The sequence below is a fragment of the Aptenodytes patagonicus genome, chromosome 2 (genome assembly GCF_965638725.1).
Source record: "Aptenodytes patagonicus chromosome 2, bAptPat1.pri.cur, whole genome shotgun sequence".
In the NCBI taxonomy this organism is placed as follows: Eukaryota; Metazoa; Chordata; class Aves; order Sphenisciformes; family Spheniscidae; genus Aptenodytes; species Aptenodytes patagonicus.
The window spans coordinates 20,370,935-20,394,309 of record NC_134950.1 but is presented as its reverse complement, the minus strand read 5'-3'; the positions used below and the strand labels follow the sequence as shown (position 1 = coordinate 20,394,309).

The following is a 23,375-nucleotide window of genomic DNA, read 5'->3' as shown; positions in this document are numbered from 1 at the left end:
TTTTTTAAATTAGTTGACTGATACTGCAACACAAACCTTAGCTGCATCACTCTTTCCCTTATGACCTTTTACTAGCCTGCCTTTCTGCAGAGTCGCGGAACACTCCCCTGTCCCCATGGCCTGTCAACTCCTTCTCAGGCACTGAGTCCGCACAGCAGGTTAGCAGAGGGAGGATGGCTCAAGACATTCCTGAAACCAGCATAACTTAACAGGTCTGTTTTAAATATTAAATTGGCTACAGGACTTCACAGAAACTTGCCAGTTCAAACCTGGTTTACTGGAAACAAAAGAAAAATATTATGCAACACAAGGAAACTGCCTTTGGGGTCTCAAGGACTTTTTAATAGAGGCTACTCTGAGGGCAGCTGGCCAAAAGGGCAAGGACTATGTTTAATTGTTATATTTTAAAATATTTAAAAGTATTCACACCCTAACATAGTACTCCGGTACTTTTATCTTGTATGGATGGATAATTGAGGTTGTTCAATGGATGACTTCACCAGCAGAGCTGGGAAAAGAAAAAAGAAAAAGCCCACCACCCTCTGGAACCAGTAGCTGATAAACTTTACTCTCACCTTCACACATCTGCACACCACATTCCCACTCCCTCTCTGCTCCCGTCCCCCACACATGCCTCTCCAAGTTCAGCACGACAGCATTCAACTCCGATCTTGTACAAAGTAATCCCAGTGGCTGGCAGGCAGGATGAGAAGCAAGCAATGCAGCGTGAAACACCTCAGCCAGTGGGACACTTTCTGGGTGTTGGAGTCCTCTGGCACCAGGCTCACCTGATGAGATCCTCTTGATGGGAATAGCATCCTTACCCTCTATGGTATATGTACGATTCTTTGGCTCTCTGTTAACCCCTTTGTAATGACACACCCTACCAGACAACTGCCTTACACTCCTAAACCAGTTCCCATCTCCTGTTGCCCACAAGACCTCAGATATAACTTTTCCTACAGTTCATCTTGCAACTATTCTCATCCACAATCCACGTCTTCAAAGACATACAAGAAGAGAAACAAACAGATGATGAGCTAGGCCTGGATGCATCCCTCATCTCACTGTCGGCAGGAATTGCCTATCTGTAACCACATCAAATAATACGTGACCATGTACTCCAAAGCAATTGTTGCTTAACACATGGTGGGCAATCCTGTAGACTTCTGAATCCCCTTTTAGTCTCCTTGCATCTCACTCTCAGTAAATCTGTACCTCCAGCTTGTTCAAGGTTCCTCAGAGAAGCCTGTACTTTAACAAAAGAATTAAAAAGAACAAAGGAAAAGTAAAGATGCGAGATGCCTTAATTTTTTCACGACTCAAAGTGTTTTTTGGAGTTTGAATCAGCTGAAGCCAGGATCTCATATACAGCATGTTGTTTCTTCCCCAGATCAAGGATTTATTTTTTCTCTATATCCCTCTTGAGCAGCTACACAATATTGACATCAAATAACCCAGCTCCCCAGTTCATTCCAGGCTTCAGCCTTGACTGTCCACCCTGTGTAGCTGTCACTCCAGCCCTATGCTCTTCTCTGGAGTGAACTAACTCCTTCCAAATCATAACCCATATATGCCCCTGGGGAGAGTCTGCTCCAAGGAATCTTCCAAGTAGGTAACATGAACAAGACTGCACCACTCTGCCACATAGTCCTCGTACCCTTTTCTAGCACTCTGGAGCAGGACTCACCCCTTACACCTGGGTACCCTTTTCATTAGGGTTACCCTTACACTCACACCATGCAACATGTAACAGTTGTCATAAAAACCCACAATCCAAGCATGCTGTATGATCCTTGCATTATTTCAGAAACTTTGAACAGGGAGAAGAATATATATGATTATGACTTAGGGCCAGGCCAATTGCTGAACAGCATGGGTATAGCTAAAAGCTACTATTCTCAATGGTCTGGTTTGGGGAGCAGGGATTACGCTCCTGAGCAGATACATTTGTAGTGTTCATGTAGGTCTCATGTCCACCTTCCCTCATTGATCCCCATTAAAATTCAGACTTCTTGGCTACAAAATGTATCTCAGTTTGACTCTACTCTCCAACTTTCCTCCCCAAATACCTCTTCTTTCTATTTCTGGTAAGATGTCTTTGTTGATAACCCTTTGTTCTGCAGACAAATTTAATTATGCTGACTTCCCTGGGCTTCAGCCATAGCTCTGTCCTAACATACTCTCACATGAAAAGGAGCTAGCAGCATAAAATGATCCTCCATTACCCTGTGCTATCCTTTGTTTAGGAGATGGACAGCACATCTTTCACAGTTTAAGGTCAGCACAAGATATATGAAAGAGTTCAATAATATAGTAATTTTGTAAGTTTTATACATTTATCTCAAAATTTTAACTTGTGTGTAGGTTCCCTGAACCATGACATCTAGACTCTCCTTCTTTATCTCCCGAGCAGCCCTAACAAATGATTTATAATTTCTATGCTTGTATTTTTTCCCCTCCTATAGGAATGCTGTGAGATTCAGTTCATCAAAACTTGTAATCTGCTCCGAAATGCTCAGATGTGAGGTATTATAGATGTGACACATGTACTGTTACTTAAACGAATTATTATTAAACTCACACTGAATTTGGATAACAGAGTTCAAGATGGTCACATAGTTAATGGTCACATAGTCATGACTTCCCCCTGTTGCTCTCCCAGTTACTAAGTTATAATAAAAACCTAAAAATACATCAGATATTTTTCTTTTCTTTCTTTACCACATTAGGAAAAAAAAAATCACTGAAGAATTATGCAATGGTAAGGGGAGAGAATATGATTTGTATTCTGTAATACAGAGAGTAAACTTCATGAAAGAATCTGAAAACTTCCCAGTGTGTTGCTTAGGCAGCAGACTAAAAAATTTCCAGGTATTTTGCATACAGTAAGTTATTGTGAAGTGCATATCACAGAATCAGCGTCCTTCCACTTTGTTGTTGCTTATATTTTTTTCCAAGCTTCATGGGAAGCATACTGACTTCTGCAACCTTTCTGTCAGTTCAACTTGTCCCAAAGCAGGAAAAATCATTATATGCTCTACTACTAAATTACTTGGACACAGAACATATACTTTAACAAATCATAAAATCATAGAACAGTTTGGGTTGGAAGGGACCTCTAAAGGTCATCTAGTCCAACCCCCCTGCTGTGGGCAGGGACATCTTCAACTAGATCAGGTTGCTCAGAGCCCCGTCCAACCTGACCTTGAATGTCTCCAGGGATGGGGCATCCACCACCTCTCTGGGCAACCTGTGCCAGTGTGTCACCACCCTCAGCGTAAAAAATTTCTTCCTTATATCTAGTCTCAGTCTACCCCCTTTTAGTTTCAAGCCATTCCCCCTTGTCCTGTCGCAACAGGCCCTGCTAAAAAGTTTGTCCCCATCTTTTTTATAAGCCCCCTTGAAGTACTGATAGGCTGCAATAAGGTCTCCCCAAAGCCTTCTCTCCTCCAGGCTGAACAACCCCAACTCTCTCAGCCTGTCTTCACAGGAGAGGTGTTCCATCCCCCTGATCATTTTTATGACCCTCCTCTGGACCTGCTCCAACAGGTCCATGTCTTTCTTATGCTGAGGGCTCCGGAGCTGGATGCAGTACTCCAGGTGGGGTCTCCCCAGAGCAGAGTAGAGGGGCAAAATAACCTCCCTCGACCTGCTGGCCAAGCTTCTTTTGATGCAGCCCAGGATATGGTTGGCCTTCTGGGCTGTGAGCACACATTGCTGGCTCGTGTCCAGCTTTTCATCCACCAGTGCCCCCAAGTCCTTCTCGGCAGGGCTGCTCTCAATCCCTTCATCCCCCAGCCTGTATTGATACCGGGGGTTGCCCCAACCCAGGTGCAGGACCTTGCACTTGGCCTTGTTAAACCTCATGAGGTTCACACAGGCCCACTTCTCCAGCTTGTCCAGGTCCCTCTGGATGGCATCCCGTCCCTCTGGTGTGTCGACCACACCACTCAGCTTGGTGTCATCTGTCAACTTGCTGAGGGTGCACTCGATCCCACTATGTCATTGATGAAGATATTAAACAGTACTGGACCCAATACGGACCCCTGCGGGACACCACTTATCACTGATCTCCATCTGGACATTGAGCTGTTGACCACTACCCTCTGGATGCGACCATCTACCAATTCCTCACCCACCGGACAGTCCACCCGTCAAACCCATGTTGCTCCAGCTTAGAGAGAAGGATATTGTGGGGGACCGTGTCAGAGGCCTTACAGAGGTCCAGATAGACGACATATGGAGCCCTTCCCGTGTCCGCTGATGTAGTCACTCCATCATAGAAGGTCACTAGGTTAGTCAGGCAGGACTTGCCCTTGGTGAAGCCATGCTGGCTGTCTCAAATCACCTCCCTGTCCTCCATGGGCCTTAGCATGGTTTCCAGGAGGATCTGTTCCATGATCTTCCCAGGCACAGAGGTGAGACTGACTGGCCTGTAGTTCCCCGGGTCTTCCTTTTTTCCCCTTTTTAAAAATGGGGGTTATGTTTCCCCTTTTCCAGTCAGTGGGAACTTCACCGGACTGCCACGACTTCTCAAATACAATGGAGAGTGGCTTAGCAACTTCATCCGCCAGTTCCTTCAGGACCCGCGGATGGATCTCATCAGGTCCCATGGACTTGTGCACCTTCAGGTGCCTTAGATGGTCTCCAACCTGATGTTCTCCCACAGTGGGCAGCTCTTCATTCTCCCAGTCCCCGCCTTTGCCTTCTGTGGCTTGGGGGGTGAGGCTCGAGCACTTGCCAGTGAAGACCGAGGCAAAAAAGTCATTGAGTACCTCCGCCTTCTCCGTGTCCCGGGTAACCAGGTCTCCCGTTTCATTCCAGAGAGGGCCCATGTTTTGCCTTGTCTTCCTTTTATGCCCAACGCACCTCTAGAAGCTTTTCTTATTGCCCTTGATGTCCCTGGCCAGAATTAATTCTGTCAGGGCTTTAGCTTTCCTAACCTGATCCCTGGCTGCTTGGACAATTTCTCTGTATTCCTCCCAGGCTACCTGTCCTTGCTTCCACCCTCTGTAGGCTTCCTTTTTGTGTTTGAGTTTGCCCTGGAGCTCCTTGTTCATCCATGCAGGCCTCCTGGTGTTCTTGCCTGACTTCCTCTTTGTTGGGACGCATTGCTCCTGAGCTTGGAGGAGGTGATCCTTGACTATTACCCAGCTTTCTTGGGCTCCTCTTCCCTCCAGGGCTTTGTCCCATGGCACTCTGCCAAGCAGATCCCTGAAGAGGCCAAAGCCTGCTCTCCTGAAGTCCAGGGTAGTGAGCTTGCTGTGCGCCCTCCTTGGTGCCCTAAGGATCTTGAACTCCACCATTTTGTGGTCACCGCAGCCCAGGCTGCCCTTGAGCTTCACATTCCCCACCAGCCCCTCCTTGTTGGTGAGAACAAGGTCCAGCATAGCACCTCTCCTCGTTGCCTCCTCTGTCACTTGGAGAAGTGATCATCGATGCATTCCAGGAACCTCCCGGACTGCTTGTGCCCTGCCGTGTTGTCCCTCCAACAGATGTCGGGGTGGTTGAAGTCCCCCATGAGGACCAGGGCTTGTGAGCGTGAGGCTGCTCCTATCTGTCTATAGAGGGCCTCATCCGCTCTGTCTTCCTGGTCAGGTGGCCTGTAGCAGACCCCCACCGTAATGTCACCTGTCCCTGCCCTCCCTTTAATTCTGACCCATGGCTCCTCATCCATCCCCAGGCAGAGCTCCATGCACTCCAGCTGGTCACTGACATAGAGGGCGACACCCCGTCCTCGTCTCCCCTGCCTGTCCTTCCTAAAGAGCCTGTATCCCTCCACCCCAACATTCCAATCATAGGAGCCATCCCACCACGTCTCCATGATGCCAATAAGGTCGTAGCCCTGCAGGCGTGCGCACGTCTCTAACGCCTCTTGTTTATTCCCCATGCTACGTGCGTTTGCATAGAGGCATTTAAGCTGGGTCCCCGAGGAAGCTGTCTCACTGGCTGGAGTTCCTTTGTGCTGCTCTTCAGGCGCTCTCCTGCTGACCTCTGATCCTTCTCCAGGCTCTGGGCATCTATTGCTGGCCCTGGCATCAAACTGGTAGGAGTGGGATGGACTGAGGTTCCCCTCCCCCGGCATCTCTAGTTTAAAGCCCTCTTCACCAGCTTGGCCAGCCTACGACTGAAGATGCTCTTCCCCTTCTCTGACAGATGGACCCCGTCAGCCCCCAGTAGACCAGGTTTCTCAAAGCGAGTCCCATGGTCTAAGTAGCTGAACCCCTGGCTGTGGCACCAGTCCCGTAACCATTTGTTGACTCGCCAGATTCAACTGGCCCTTTCAAACCCCTTCCCTTTGACTGGCAGGATTGATGGAAGAACTACCTGCACTCCCAAGTCCCTTACCACTGCTCCCAGGGCTCTGTAGTTCTTCTTGATAGTCCTCGGACTGCTCCTGGCTGTGTCACTGGTGCCCACATGAAACAGCAGCAGCAGATAACAGTCAGTGGATGGTACGAGGCTTGGTAGCCTCTCGGTGACATCCCTGATACGAGCCCCTGGCAAAGCAGCACACCTCTCTAGAGAATGTGTCAGGTCGGCAAATGGGTGCCTCCGTACCTCTCAGAAAAGAGTCGCCTACTACTATCACCCGTCGCCTTTTCTTAGTGGCGCTGGTTGTTTTACGAGGGGCAGATTGGGCTGCATTACTCAGCTCCATCGCTTCTCCTGGTGTGATGGGTCTTTCCTCTTCAGTCTGCAGAGTGGTGAAGCAGTTCTGCACGGGCACCTCAGGCTTCAGGGGAAGTCTCTTCCTCCTGCTGGTCCTTGCCATTGCAACCGTCCATTCTTCTGCATTATTGGCCCCTGTCCCTCCTGTGTGTGCCGGGGGGGGGCGGGGGGAGGTTTTGGCTGTTTGGCCATGGGTCCATTGCAGACTGCACTTGGAACCAACTATCTAGCTCCTTCTCCACCTCCCTGATGTTACACAGCCTTCTCACTGCCTCCTGCAGCTCAGCCACCTGCTGCAGGAGGTCCTCCACCTGGGCACACCTTTTGCAGGCAGGTCTGCTGCCTGTCCCTGCCCCAGGAGAAAGGCCTAGGCACTTCCTGCAGCCTCTCCCTCCAGCAGCTCTGTCTGGGTGGAGGCATCGGCCACCGCTGGGGTAGATGGTGCAGACCACCCAGCCGGAGCTCCAACCTTTACCCTCAGACGAGTGCCTGCCATTCTGCCTTGAGGGTCTGGTAGGATGAGTGCCCTTGACCTGTGCCGATGGTCACAGAACGGTGCCCGGTTGCTGGGTTATGTGTAGTTCAGGTCTCCCACTTGGCCAGTGGAATGCCCCTCCTTCGAAGAGGTGCCCTCCCTGCGTGCCCTCCTGTGCAAACTGATGTGCCACGCCCTGTTTGTCCACCCTGGTCGCGGCCCTCCCTGGGGCTGCCTTTTGTGGGAGTGGGGGGTGGCCACCGTTACTCCTGGCCCTGCCCAGGCCTCACCAGCTGCTCTCATGAGAACTGCCAGCTCCTGGCAGGTCCCTGCACTCCCCTGGGGTTTCCCCAGCTCAGGAAACCCCCCTGTACACTGCGATCCCCGGCTCTGCTGCAGAACGTGCCTGCACCAGAGCTGATCACCTCTGCGAGTTTCATGTCTTACCTTTCATTTCCACTGTGCATCATCAGCTTTTTTTGCATGTGTGCGTAGGAGGGAGAAGGGAAGTAAAAGGTGGAGCAGGTGCTATTTCAAGACTTCTGCTAGACTGGGAGTCTTGTTGAGGGGAAAGTGACAGAGCTGGGAAGTCCTGTGTCACTGCTAAATACCAGGAAGCTGCTCTGGGTTGATCGCAGTACTCCAACAAACTTAAGGTGATTGCAACTGCACATGATTCAGTCATGTATCCCAAGGATTCCTAAAAGGAATGGACTCTCCGTGTTTCCCCTCCACAGCTGACTATTGCTAAAACCAAGTAGCCACAAGCTAGGTACCTGATACATTTCAAAACCACCTTTCACAGAACAGTTGAGGTTGGAAGGGACCTCTGGAGGTCATCTGGTCCAATCACCCTGTTCAAGCAGGGCCACCTAGATGCGGTTGTCCAGGACCATGTCTGGATGGCTTTTGAGTATCTCCAAGGATGGAGACTCCACGATCTCCCTGGGCAACCTGTGCCAGTGCTCGGTCACCCTTACTGTAAAAAAGTGTTTCCTGATGTTCAGAGGGAACCTCCTGTGTTTCAGTTTGTGCCTGTTGCCTCTTGTCCTGTCACTGGGCACCACCGAAAAGGGCCTGGCCCTGGCCTCTTTGCACCCTCCCTTCAGCTACATTGATGAGATCTTCCTTGAGTCTTCTCCAGGCTCAACAGTCCCAGCTCTCTCAGCCTTTCCTCACAGAAGAGATGCTCCAGTCCCTCAGTCATCTTTGTAGCCCTCCATTGAACTCTCTCCAGTATGTCCACATCTCTCTTGTACTGAGGAGCCCAGAGATGGACACAGTACTCCAGGTGTGGCCTCACCAGTGCTAACTAGAAGGGAAGGATCTCCTGCTAGCAACACTACTCCTAATGAAGCCCAGAACACCATTAGCCTTCCTTGCAGAGCAAGAGCATATTGCTGGCTTATGTTCAACATAGCATCCACCATGACCCCCAGGGCCTTTTCTGCCAAGCTGCTTTCCAGCTGGGTGGTCCCCAGCATATATTGATGCATGGGGTTATTCTTTCCCAGGTGCAGGACTTTGCACTTCTTGTTGAACCTCATGAGGTTCCTGTTGATTCCTCCAGCCTGTTGAATTCTCCCTGGATGGGGGGTAATTTCCAGTATACTGCTGGCACAAGATGCAAATAACAAGACATTTTTAGCAGAAGAACAGACAATATCCTCTTCTTCTTGTACCCAAAGTTGAGCAAAACTATATTCCCTTCGACACAACATAGAAGTCTCTCTATTGGGTTGCAGATTATGCGAAAGAGATTGATAGAGCATATGCAGCATAAATATTGGAAGATAACAGAAAAACTGTTGATTTTCTTGCTGAGAGAGATACAGATGAGGCTGAACTCTGCTATCTGAAATAGAGGAAATACTTTTCTTGTGCTAGTACATGCCCTCAATGCAGAGAAGCAGCATAATCCAGTGAACATGGACAAGTCTTAGAATCAAAAATGGAGATCAGATACCCAATTTCATCTCAAACTGTTAATCACAAGGTTATTCTGTGCCTCCTCTTCCTCTCCTACCCTGCGTCGGTTTTGCTTACTTGAACCCTTCAAAAGAAGTATGTATTTTTACTACTACAAGTCCATATAGCAGTAGAGATACACACTGTGTAGCACTAGGTGGCCTACAGGTTCTGTTCACCTAAATATAAGATTTTGCAGAAGATTTGCTTCTCAGTTTCACAGCACACAAAATTGCATTGAAGCAGTTCATAGTTTTCTGCTTCTACAACAGTCTGTACTAAAAACCACAAAAAAACCCACAGTAAACTTGAACCAAAGCAAGCTTTATAGAAAAAAAAAGTTATTTTAAACAAAAATATTGGGGATTTTTCTCATTTTACGTTGCAACTACAGCTACAAATATTTCCTAAAACTCCCAAAAAAACCTTTGAAGGCCAAGTGCAACAGGTGAAGTTCAGCAAAACCTGAGACTGACTAAAAGACTTATGATAAGCACTTGTAATTCTGCGGTTTCATTAGCTAAAAAGAGAAACCATGACCCACTGTCATCTCAGCATCAGCAAAGTTGCTGCACTCCAGCATACTGCAGTAGTGCTGTGAGAAATACAGTTGGAAGCCAAAGCACCTGTTGAGAAGCACTATTTCAGTTAGATGCTTCCATTATTAACTCCCATACTGCCATAATATTAACATTTCACACTGGAACACTGCTTAGCATTTACATAAAACAGGGATTTATTTTCTATTGCCATTGATGCATACATTTATTAACCAGAAGTTTTACATGTGGAAAGACTAACACTGAAAGCAATCCCTCTGACTTCCTGAACATACCGTCTTATCAGCAAGGCAGACTTCCCAGCACCGAACCATGTCAGGTAGACAACACAGACACAAAACAGGCAATCTGCCCATGCACAATCAACATTTTCTGAACATCTTGAAAATCACCAAGAGAGACGCATGGAGGCCAGGTAAATTTTTGATGGCCCATGCAAGGAGCCTAAGTTGAAGAACTGTCCTGTCACCAGCTGTTGCCCCAGGAGTAGATCACAACAGCAGAGACACACAACTGCCCCACTCCAAAAGGTGCTGTCCCTCAGATATCCCTCAAAGTCAACTTTCCTCACAAATGATCATTCAACAAAGTAGGGGAGAGAAGAGTGAACATTTTGGAGAGGACAGGAGACCAAATTTAGAAGTAAAATCACCTCCTGAGAATGCTCCTGATGAAAACATTAAATCATGTAATTCCATGAGGACAAATAAATAAGCAAACCCTCTATAAAATGTTCTTTGGGTTTAGATCCCTTGCAAAAGTGAAGCATCTCAGATCAGAGGCCATTTGTAAGTATTTTGCAATAATTAGCAATAGCTTTAAACAAACTAAAAACAAGTGGCTGCTGTGTGGTTGTGCTGTGAACACAACCTAACATACCTTGGGTGCTTTGCAGTGATCCTGCTGAGTCAAAACTGAACCCGTGTCCATCACGTTATTAGCATGCACTATGTAAAGTGAGACCTAAAACAGGTCTGAACTAGCTCTAATGAAAAGCCAAAGAACATTTCTGCTACTGGAGGGAAATCCAGGACAGATGCTGCTCTGGCAACCTTAATTCAGAGTTTATTGTCTAAGCAGGGCCAGGGCTACAGGACCTCACCTCAGTTGGGATCCTTAGGTACTATCTCAATATAGATAAATGAAAGATGATGAAACTTTAATTCCCATTCAAAACAGTCTTAGCTACATGCTTGTCAGTGGAATCACTAGGTAAGTCAGTAGGTTTATAATGAAAACATATCATATCTACCAAAATTTTTTGTAGTAATTCAAGAAAGAAGCAAGAGCAACTCAGTAACACCTGTCTTTGCTAAGCATAGTTGCTGTATCCGTGGTTTCCAACTTGCCCAACAAGTTTTAGTATGGACACGCTGGGTGTTGTCAGTGCTGCTATACATGTGCAGATTAATCTGTGCATGCACAACAGCCATTTGTCTGATGTGGCTAGTTTGGGGTTTTTTTGGTATTTCAAAGGTGGCAACCATACGGCTGAAAAGACCATACATTAGTGCAGAGCATATATTTGTTCGTAACATATTTCAGCCAGCATTTCAACTCAAAAAAGAAAATAACATGGCTGGATCAGGAAGTTTATATTTTGTTGAGTCACTGCAGTTCTGACACAAATACTGTTGTCCCTTTGCAGTCTATATCAGCACAGGTTTCTCCCAATATATAAAAAGGCACTGACATTGTCTTTGTTGCTGCACATGGTCTACTTGGGAATTTGTGTTCACACAACTGCCCAGTGATTAAAAAAAAAGCACCAATTTAGGCAGTACCTAAAAGCCAACATCACAAACACTATTTATCTTTTAGGTCCCTTCCTCCATCTCACTACATCTATGTTTGGGTCTGTTTTTCATCTAGATGGAGAAAATCTTGACAATTCTCAAAAAAAAATAGACAAAAGTTTCCGCAAGGTAAATTTGAGACTCATAATCCCTAAACCATGCGCTCTGGATTATTTTTAGATTTACATTTTTAATAGCCTAGAGAGCAAAAATTATTTTTTAAAAACAGAAAATCATACTAGAAGGATTTTCATACTATTTTGCATCTATGTTAACCGTACATGAGATTTGCTCTTACCCTCTTCAAATAACATTCATAATTCAATTCAAAGTGTTTATTATGAAATGCAATTACAGAACTGCATGCCTTTTCTAAATATTACTTGTAATTACTTACATTTTCCTTGTTACAGTCATACTAACATCCCATAAAAACAACAAAAAAAAAGAAATGAGAGCAGATAGCATAAATTCCATTCCCTTATAAAACGACAAATTCTTACAGATACATCAAGTACTTGGCTCTACAGAAATTGGTATTTCAAAAAGAAATACGTAATTGATTATTTACTGGACGCCAAGATTTGCAACCTGCCTGCTATCAAAAGATGTTTCTCCTATTACAGTGAAACAGAGAGCATGAACTTTTTTTTCCACTGCTCACCACATCTTGGCAGACGGGATCTTAAAAACCTCCCCTGCCTTTGCAATCACATAATCAAGGTACCCAGAACACCATTTACTTCTCTGCTTTCCCTTAAAAAAAAAATCATCTCTTTCTGCCCCATACTACAGTTTTATTCTTTTACGTTCTTTTGCTCTTCACAGTTTGTACATAGAGTCATAGAATGGTTTAGGTCGGAAAAGACCTTTAAGATGATCAAGTCCAACTGTTAACCTAGCACTGCCAAATCCACAACTAAACCATGTCCCTAGGCACCACAACTACACATCTTTTAAATACCTCCAGGGATGGTGACTCAACCACTTCCCCGGGCAGCCTGTTCCAATGCTTGACAACCCTTTCAGTAAAGACATTTTTCCTAATAGCCAATCTAAACCTCCCCTGGAGCAACTTGAGGCCATTTCCTCTCGTCCTATCACTAGTTACTTGGGAGAAGAGACCGATGCACCCACCTCGCTACAACCTCCTTTCAGGTAGTTGTAGAGAGCAATGAGGTCTCCCCTCAGCCTCCTTTCCTCCAGGCTAAACAACCCCAGTTCCCTCAGCTGCTCCTCATAAGACTCACGCTCTAGACCCTTCACCAGCTTCGTTGCCCTTTTCTGGACACGCTCCAGCACCTCAATGTCCTTGTAGTGAGGGGCCCAAAACTGAACACAGTATTTGAGGTGCGGCCTCACCAGTGCCGAGCACAAAGGGACAATCAGTTCCTTAGTCCTGCTGGCCACACTATTTCTGATACAAGCCAGGATGCTACTGGCCGCCTTGGCTACCCAGGCACACTGCTGGCTCATAGTCAGCCAGCTGTTGACCAACACCCCCAGGTCCTTTTCCGCCAGGCAGCTTTCCAGCCACTCTTCCCCAAGCCTGTAGCGCTGCATGGGGTTGTTGTGACCCAAGCGCAGGACACGGCACTTAGCCTTGTTAAGGGCATCCAAGTCCATAAACAAGAGGAAAGGCCAGGAAATTTAATCACTAATCTTTCATGTGCTACCACCTAAAAAGAAATTTGAAGTGACAACTTCGCATTTAAGCAACAAGTAATTGCATCATAGAATCATTGAGGTTGGAAAAGACCTCTAAGATCATCGAGTCCAACCGTCAACCCAACACAACCATGCCCACTAAACCATGTCCCTAAGTGCCTCATCCACTCGTCTTTTAAATACCTCCAGGGATGGGGACTCCACCACTTCCCTGGGCAGCCTGTTCCAATGTTTCACCACTCTTTCAGTAAAGACATTTTTCCTCATGTCCAATCTAAACCTCCCCTGCCGCAGCTTGAGGCCATTTCCTCTCGTCCTATCACTAGTTACTTGGGAGAAGAGACCGACACACCCACCTCGCTACAACCTCCTTTCAGGGAGTTGTAGAGAGCGATGAGGTCTCCCTTCAGCCTCCTTTTCTCCAGGCTAAACAGCCCCAGTTCCCTCAGCCGCTCCTCAGAAGACTTGTTCTCCAGACCCCTCACCAGCCTCGTTGCCCTTCTCTGGACACGCTCCAGCACCTCAACATCCTTCTTGTAGTGAGAGGCCCAAAACTGAACACAGTATTCGAGGTGCGGCCTCACCAGTGCCGAGTACAGGGGCACGATCACTTCCCTACTCCTGCTGGCCACACTAGTTCTGATACAGGCCAGGATGCCATTGGCCTTCTTGGCCGCCTGGGCACACTGCCGGCTCATGTTCAGCCGGCTGTCAACCAGCACCCCCAGGTCCTTTTCCGACAGGCAGCTTTCCAGCCACTCTTCCCCAAGCCTGTAGCGCTGCATGGGGTTGTTGTGGCCAAAGTGCAGGACCCGGCACTTGTCCTTGTTGAACCTCATACAATTGGCCTGGGCCCATCGATCCAGCCTGTCCAGGTCCCTCTGCAGAGCCTTCCTACCCTCGAGCAGATCAACACTCCCGCCCAGCTTGGTGTCGTCTGCAAACTTACTGAGGGTGCACTCAATCCCCTCATCCAGATCATCAATAAAGATATTGAACAAGACCGACCCCAGTACTGAGCCCTGGGGAACACCGCTCGTGACTGGCCGCCAACTGGATTTAGCTCCATTCACCACAACTCTCTGGGCCCGGCCATCCAGCCAGTTTTTGACCCAGTGCAGAGTACACCTGTCTAAGCCATGAGCCGCCAGCTTCTCTAGGTAGAAGAATGCTGTGGGAGACAGTGTCAAAGGCCTTGCTGAAGTCCACGTAGACCACATCCACAGCCTTTCCCTCATCCACTAGGCGGGTCACCTGGTCATAGAAGGAGATCAGGGTGGTCAAGCAGGACCTGCCTCTCATGAATCCATGCTGGCTGGGCCTGATTCCCTGGTTGTCCCGCTCATGCCTTGTGAGCGCCCTCAAGATGAACCGCTCCATAATCTTCCCCGGCACCGAGGTCAGGCTGACAGGCCTGTAGTTCCCCGCATCCTCCTTCCGGCCCTTCTTGTAGATGGGCGTCACATTGGCAAGCCTCCAGTCGTCCGGGACCTCCCCCGTTAACCAGGACTGCTAAGAAATGATGGAGAGCGGCTTGGCGAGCACCTCCGCCAGCTCCCTCAGCACTCTCGGGTGGATCCCATCTGGCCCCATAGACTTGTGAGCGTCCAGGTGGCGTAGCAGGTCATTGACTGCTTCCTCTTGGATTATGGGGGGTTCATCCTGCTCGCCGTCCCTGTCTTCCAGCTCGGGGGGCCGAGTACCCTGAGGATAACTCGTCTGCCTGTTAAAGACTGAGGCAAAGAAGTCACTGAGTACCTCAGCCTTTTCCTCATCCTCGGTGACAATGTTCCCCCCTGCATCCAATAAGGGATGGAGATTCTCCTTGGCTCTCTTCTTGTCATTAATATATTTGTAAAAGCTTTTTTGTTGTCTCTAACGACAGCGGCCAGATTGCGTTCTAGCTGGGCTTTTGCCTTTCTCATTTCTTCTCTGCACGACCTAACGAGATCCCTGTACTCTTCTTGAGTCGCCTGCCCCTTCTTCCACAAGCGGTAAACTCTCCTTTTTTTCCTGAGTCCCAGCAAGAGCTCCCCGTTCAGCCAGGCCGGTCGTCTTCCCCACCCGTTCTTCTTACGGCGTATGGGGACAGCCTGCTCCTGCACCTTTAAGACTTCCTTCTTGAAGATCGTCCAGCCTTCCTGGACCCCTCTGCCCTTCAGGACTGTCTCCCAAGGGACTCTCTCAACCAGCGTCCTGAACAGGCCAAAGTCCACCCTCCGGAAGTCCATGGTTGCGGTTTTGCTGCCCCCCTCCTTACTTCACCAAGAATGGAGAATTCTACCATTTCATGGTCGCTAAGCCCAAGACGGCCTCCGATCACCACATCTCCCATCAGTCCTTCTCTGTTAGTAAACAGCAGGTCGAGCGAGGCACCTCCCCTGGTAGGTTCACTTACCAGCTGCGTCAGGAAGTTGTCTTCCACACACTCTAGGAACCTCAGTCAAACCTCTATCAAAATAGAGTAAGATTAAAGCATAGAACATATATTCATTGGAGCATTGCATTCAAGAGTATTTAAGTACAAACACAAGGATGAGGTAGTGTGACCTGTACATGTCCAGAAAATGCTAGCACCTGCTCCATGGACCACAGTTTGATAGATTAAGGTCAGAGATGTGCATAGCTTCAAAATCAAGGTGCTAAGATGGAGCAATCCCAAAGTAAAGACATACAATTAAGGTCTCAAACCCTTGCAGTCTCTGAGGAAGATCTACAGAGGAAAGTATTGTGATACTCCATCATTTTAGATGAGTTACAGTCGCCACCTTACTGCCCACAGATATATGAAGTTCAACAAGTATAGCAGTAAACCCTGGTCAATAAGTGGCCTTTATGTATGGAGCTGGCTGGACAAAGCCATTATGTAGATAGAAGAAATAGCTGTACGACCCAAACTCTGCATCTGCTTGATGGTGCTCAGAAGCAAGATCCAATTGACACTTCACTTCCTAAGATGTATTAGTCAGAATCCAAGTATCAAAAAATCATACCACAAGCCTATTCCACACTCCACACCAAAAATTACTTGACAAGAGATTTAACAGGCTTTAAACCCAGCACTACTACCCCAAAAAGTGATAGATTTACTCTGCATGCACTAAGTGACTTTGCAGCACCCGACTGATGCTTTCCAAAGCATTGCATCTGCTAAAAAAGCACTACAAAGACAACGAGTATACAAACCATGGCAGCACCTAATTTTGGTGTCTAGAGCAGCCCATGATGAAAGGATCAAGCTGTTACATTTCTGTATTATCAACAGCCAACATGTATGAAGTCATGCTTTTCACTAAGAAAAGGATTAGCAAATACTTGGAGCCTAGACAAATACAAAAGGTTTTCCAACTGTGCCTGGACAAAACTTTGAGGTGAAAAGAGGGTATGCCTGAGGAATTTAATTTACTATTAAAAATACCTGAAGCTAAATAAATCTCTAGTATGAGAGAAAGTATAAATTTGACAGACTGTATCTGTTAAAGTTAACAGAGCTACACCAACACATAGTTTTAATAAGAGGTCAGAAGATTGGATGTGGTGGATCCCTTCTCATTTGGGGTTGATTTCAGCTTACTTCAGGGGCTAACAATGAAGATGTGTACATCTGAACTACACTTCAATTATAGATAGAGGCAATCAAGTCATCTTATTTAATATTCATTGAGTTTGGGGTATGCTTTATCCAATCAAAGGCAGGCATCTACTGGAGGATGGAGTTAATTGTACCAACAGCTCCATGGACTGTGCCAACTAGCACTAAATCAATTATAAAAGAAAACATAGACATTCATGTTGCAGATAATTACATGTAGTCATGTGAACCCCACCCCTGGAGTTTATAATCAAGGATGCATTTTTGGAAAGGGATGTTATGGTCAGCTATAAACGTCTGCATTTGATGTACAGTGCACTGGGAAAAGTTTGCAATCTGTGATGATCTGCAGGTTTGACTAGACAGTCCCCTCTAACCTATGGTTAGCTGAGGTTTTTTGGTATTAAAAAATAGCTAGAAGATCAGAAATGAAATGCAGACCTCCATGGAATAGTCAGACTCCTGGCAGAAGTAGGTAGAAAAAGAAAAAGGAAAACCAAAAAAACAGCTTATGGAAAGGCCATTGTTTATTTCTTTATGCCTTAAATTTTGATAGTGAACAACTCTTCCACTTTCTAGCGTTTAAATAATGTCATATTTTTCATTAAAAGCAGCTTATGTAAACAACACCATACTAACATACTTTAGCATAGTAATTATACTGGCCTGTATATTGTAAATGATACATTGACGTGAAAAACTGCATTCTTGCTGTTACCATCATAGCTTCCCTATATTAGTATACAACCTCACTTTTGGTATTTGTCATGCATTTTGAACTGCTCTAGTAACAGATTTCAGACAAGCTTTGGAAAACATACATTCCCCTCCCCACCCCCTGCCCCACCTTGGGCTTCCCCAAAAAATTGAAAACATAAAATTAAGCCAAGTTTAGCAAGCAGACAAATGTAAGTTCTTCATCACAGTGTAAATCTTCTTGCAGGTTTTAATACAAAAGCATATATGCATAGACTTCAAGGTTTGACCAGACACACCCATCTAGCCCAGTATCCTAACCCCAAGTGACCTGTAATGGAAGCTAAGGGATGGATACAGAAAAGGAAGAGCATACATAGAGCAACGCTGTGCCAGCACATGCTCCCCATTTTCAGTGTCCACCATAACGGGCCTTGAGACACCTAAGGGTGTCAGATGCACACAACTTGCTGCAGGGTATCCTGCCTGGCCTCCGGTCATTCAAGAAGGTCATGTACATGTCAGGCCCAAAGGGATGTCTTTTAAATATCACAAGCAGCACTAGAAACCTACTTCGGGAAACTGAATCAAGCACCTAAACTTAGGCGTCCATTTTCATGCTGAATCCTGGTCTTGGCATTTTGAGCATCTCTTCTGAAAATCTTCATGCTCCACTTGAGCATCGATTATCCTCAGTAACACTGCATCATTAGCTAGTTTGGTATTCAGTCATTCACTCACACGGAAATTCTGACTTCTGCTGACATTTTAGCTTAAGAAACTTCCTCAGACTTACCAGATAACAGAGCGTAAGTAGCCAAAAGTTTAAAAATTTTAACTTTTCAATGGTTACAGTGTTAGGATATTCTTACTGCTGTGGTAACTATGTGTATATAAAGAATGTTTAATAAGTAACTATCCTAAGTAGTAAGGGGCTGAGGAACAGAAGCTACCCTCCAAAGCTTTACTACCGATCACAAGTACCTAGGAAATTACTCCAGAAAGTGTTAACATGGCTCAGTTCTTTTACAAATTCTGTTACAAGCATTTAATGTAACACCTGAGGAAAACAAGTATTTCAAAGTACATCTTCCTCGTAAGATTTTAAGCCTTAACCTGCAGACAAAAAGTTAACTGTCCTCCAAATGTAAAACATGTTTCAAGTTCAAAGAGATGAAGATAGAATAGGTAAAATATTTGGATACTGTTGGACAATTAAAAGATATTCTTTGTAGTATCACTTTTATTTTTAGATAATAAGTTACTCTTTCGGAGTTAGCACAGTCCTTTTAAAAGCAGATGTGCTATTTACTTCAATCAAGTATTTCCAACAGAGGTTCCTTTTCCCTAATGCTCAAATTGTTAATCTTTCCCAAAGCCTGACCACACAGTCCAGCTGAGACAGGTTCCAAGATTATCCCCATCTCAGGTAAGTATTTAGTTAGGAAAGCCAAATCACAATCCCCAATATCTGAACAGGTTTTTCTTCTAGTTGAAAAATCCATGTAGCAGCTTCCTATATTAATTCCTGGTTTGTGGTCAAGATTCCCATCTTACATTATTATAGAGGTTTAATTGGCGTAATTTTTATTGTTACTACTATATTTCTCCATATATGCATACACGCCTATAAACACCATATGGAGAGCTATAGTGAGCTCTGAGAAACACTTGGGGAAATTTCCTTTCCCAGGCACTCCTCCTGTTTCCACCTGTGGATATTTTGCCATCACCACTGTCGCTTACTATTCACTCATTGACACAGATATTGCCCCTTTCTTTATGTACATCTAATACAAACAGAGTGCGAGCATCCATGAGATGAGTATGCCCCTTAGACCCTCACACTCCTTGAATATGAACTAAATAGGCAAGTATTCAACACCCAGTTTTTCTTTGAGTTCTTGGATATAGGTTCCTATTTCCCAGTGTGAGTGTGTCCCATTCACATCTCTCATTATTCCAACATTGGTCTCACCAACTCCAGAGAGCCTCTCTGTACCACAGTTAAGTCTTCCCATCAATGCAGGCATTGCTGTCACATTGAGTTTTTTTTCCTCAGGGAATTTTGTTAGCACCTAATTTTTGACGCCCATTTACAATGAACCCTATATTCTTTTCTGTCAATGCTTTTGCAGAATACCATCACTCCCCCCAGTAAGCCAGCCTGACAGTCTTCATTTTTATATACTCCCATTTTGATTTGTGGTACCCTTTGGGAAAGTTGTTTTTATCATGTCTCAAAGACAAGGGAAAAACCACTGGTCTTTCATGCCCCCTGTGATATTCAGTGAAATGCTAAGACATGAAGCTGCTCATCTTATACTGACTGCTAAAGAGAAATCTGAAGAAAAGATAAAAATTTTCATTGAAATGAACAAGCGAGTAGGTATCCAAGAGAAACAAAAAATCAAGTTATACAATTAAACAAGAAAGGGAAGGGAGGTGCTTTGATATTAGGCTAAACCAGCTGTGAGATTACACCACTGACCTTTAAGCTATGTAACCCTTAAATATGTTTTAGAATGGCTTCTGAAGGAAAGGCAAGTAATCATAATTACCTGCTCAGGATGGAGACTTCCAAAGGGAGAATTTGCTGGGGTGTTTCAAGGGAAGTGAGGTTCTGCTCTGAGCCAACTAGGCAAAGCGATATTCTAATGAGCTGTGAAAGTAACTAGGAGCAGCAGTGGAATTAGCAGAATCTGTTGATTTTTTTTTTTTCCCCAATCAGAATCTGATGCATTTACTGAATAATTTTTAATGAAGTGACATTGACTAACAAAACACAAATCAATGCCAGGTAGGAACCACATTCTAAACCTTAATTTTTTATTCCACTTCTACTGCAGTGTTGCATGCCTTGGTTTGGGAAAGGGTCAAAAGCAGAAGGGGAATGAAGAAATCTGGGAATGTCCCCCCAGATTTGCTAAACTCTGTTTACTAGAGTATTCTACATCAGCTACAAATCCACGCGAACGCCAATACAGGCATACATACTTAAAGTTCACTGTACATTTAGCTGCTTTAAAAAAAAAAAAGAAGTCATCTACACATGATATTTGCCCATAATTCCAGACTGAATGCAATTGATTTCTACCGCACAGGAGACTTAATCTATGCCAAAAATTTTATTTCATTAAGAAAATGATATTATGGAGCATCTGAGATCATGTAACAGACAAAAGAGAATGCCAGAGAAACTTTAACTGCCAGTACCCCACAGTGAATGCCTGATTATTTGCAGATGGGATATGGAAAAATTGTGAAATTATTGGAGTTTTGGGTCCTGTACGAAAGCATTACTTCAGACTGCATGTGTCATGGCAAATGTCTATTATAATTTGAATACATTCTTAGATTTTGCTTTCAGTGCTTAGAACTGGCTATGCTTACTTCTTTAGACTTATTAACCGAAAAAGACTGCATTCTTCAAAGCGCAACACAAAACCCTTAGGTGATAGCACAAAACAGTGCCAGTAAGTCAACTGTCAATACTGACATTATTTATCCAATAACTAAACTAAAAACTAATTTAAATCAATCTCCTTTGGAAAAGCCAACTGTTCAACAAGCACAACAATTGCTCTAAGATCAATCAGTGAACATGAGATCAATTAAAACCAGCTTAAGTTTTTGTAGGAGGACAATTCACACAACTCCAGCTAGATGTCTATTCACTTCACTACTCCCACAATGCAATCCTTAAGCTCTGTTGTAAAGCAGAAATACCACTATCACCCTCCACTGTCTAGCCAGCACTCTAAGTAGTTCCACATTTAATTAAAGACACAGTATACCCTTTGTTAGCACAGATAGTCTGGTCACTTTAAAGGACTGCTATCGTTTTAGCCACACACACAAAAATTAAATTCTGGAAACCATCTGTTGAAAAACCATCAAAACTAAATTGCTTTACAATTTTATTTGTACCTACTCCGAAGGTGACATATGCATGAAAGTGCAAACTATTTTCCTTTCACAGTTTTATTACTGTTTGTACCGGTTTAACACTGGAGATGTTAGCTCCCTCCCCTTCCAAATAATTGCACTGAAAGTGCAATTCTTTCAGAGATACAAATTTCTCAGCAGCTGAGCCACCTCATTTTCAGCTAACTTTAGAAATGGGGAGGGGAGACATGGCCGAGAAAATAATAGGAAAAGGGATAGCAAAATAATTCAGAACATGTGGATAATAAAAACATTTTATACTGAAGGTGTACCTTCCCCCCTCCCCCAAAAAAAAAAAAAAAGAAAAAAAGAAAAAACCCACAGACAGCCCTGACAGCTGGGGAAGAGCCGCAGTAACCTTTTCGTCCACATGGGTGCTGTACTGGCACAGTTCACCGCTCCGACTCCTGAACTCTGGTAATCCCGACACTAGCATCTTAGGAAAACGGATTAAACCCTAACGCACCGTTTCTCTCTTTTCCTCAAAGGCATCTGCAGGCTTTGAGCAAAAGTTGGCGGCACAGAAATCCCCTCGGCGCTGGGCAAGGCGCGGTTCGCCCCGCTGCAGCGGCTCTCCAGCGGGCTGAGCCGCCCGAGCCCCGCGGGAGCGGCACGGCGGGGCCGGGGGTGCCCTGCGTCCGCGGGAGGGAAGGGGAGAAGCCGCCTTTCGGCCTCGGAAACACGGTCGCTCCAAGGATGGTCCACAGAAGGCAGCCTCAAAGCCCGCCCCACGGACACGCAGCACGGGCTAACAGCGAACCTCGGGCTGCTGTAAGCTGTTCGACGAGGTACGACGGCGAAATCAGCGACTTCCACTGCCCGCTGCGGCCGAGGGGCCGGCGGCGGCTGCCGGCAGCGCCCTTCCCGCGGCGGGCAGCGCCCAGCGAGACCCCCGGCTCCGCCGGCCACGCGGGGGAGGAGGACACCGCCGCGGCGGGGGGCTGGGGGCCGCGGGGGGCTCGACGTCCCTGTCCACGGCGGCCCCCCGCGGGTCGCGGGGCAGCCGCGCCGCTCCGGCCCGTCCTTTCCCATCGGAGCTCACGTCCACGCCGCTCCTCCCGCTCCCGGCCCGGCCCCCCCAGCAGGAGGGCGGCGGGCAGCCCTGCGGCGGGGTCGCCACGCCGGCACGGCCCCGCGCCCCCAGGCTCGCCGCCGCCACCCCACGTGCCGGCCCGGAGCCCGCGGGCGGAGAGCCGGGGCAGCCGGGGCGCACCCCGCTGCGGGGGCGGCTCACCTGCCGGAGAGCTCCCCTTCCTCGGCAGGGAGGGGACGGGCACGCAGTGCTCCGGCAGTCGTCGTCCCCTAGCCCCGCAAGCACTCCTGCTCGCTGCCCCGGGCGGGCGTCCCGGGCGAGCAGGCGGCGCTACTCACCTCTCTTGCTGCGTCTCCAGCGGCCGGCTTGGCAGTGGCCGTAATCCATACAGTTCAGGATGATCAAGGCAAAGGAGAAGAGGCGAAACCGCATCCTGGGCCGCTGGGGTGGGCAGCCTCCTCCAGCGGCAGCGAGGGGCGGCGAAAGCCGGCGGCCGGCTGCGTGCGGGGCTGCGAGCGGCGCCGGGCGAGGAAGGGACCGGCGGAGCGCCGCGGAGCAGCGGCAGCCGCGGGGGCCGGCAGGAGCTCACACGCCTCTTGCTCTCCTTCTCGGGCGCTGCAAACTCAGAGCCGCTTCCAGCATCTCCCCTGAGCTGCAGGGAGAGAGAGGAGAAAAGCTAGGCTCCTGGCTTTCCTGATCCTCCCCCTTCTCCGGCTCTCCCCGAGAAACGAGAAGACAAAAAAAATAAAATTCAAAAACCCAGGGCAGGGCAGGAGCGGGGCCCCAGAGCAGAGTCACCGAGAGCCCCAACTTTTCTCCCCAGCGACCGCAAGCAGCGGACGAGCGCTGCCGCTCGGCACCCCCGTGCGCCCCGGGGACGGGCTGTCAGGCGAGGGAAAGCGCTATTTATCCCGGCGCAGGGGCGCACCCCGCCCACAGGCGCTCAGGTCGCGGGCACGGCGAG

General features: G+C 47.0%; 1 protein-coding gene across 1 annotated transcript in view; it reads right to left on the bottom strand.

Moving 5' to 3' along the window:
* The window catches only part of RSPO2 (R-spondin 2), an 80,493-nt gene extending 57,632 nt beyond the window's left edge, over positions 1-22,861 (bottom strand). The window contains exon 1 of the mRNA XM_076329236.1: positions 22,750-22,861. Within this exon, the coding sequence (XP_076185351.1) occupies positions 22,750-22,843 (94 nt within the window). The 5' untranslated portion in view covers positions 22,844-22,861. The remainder of the gene's footprint in view (positions 1-22,749) is intronic.
* Between the last annotated feature and the right edge of the window lie 514 nt (positions 22,862-23,375).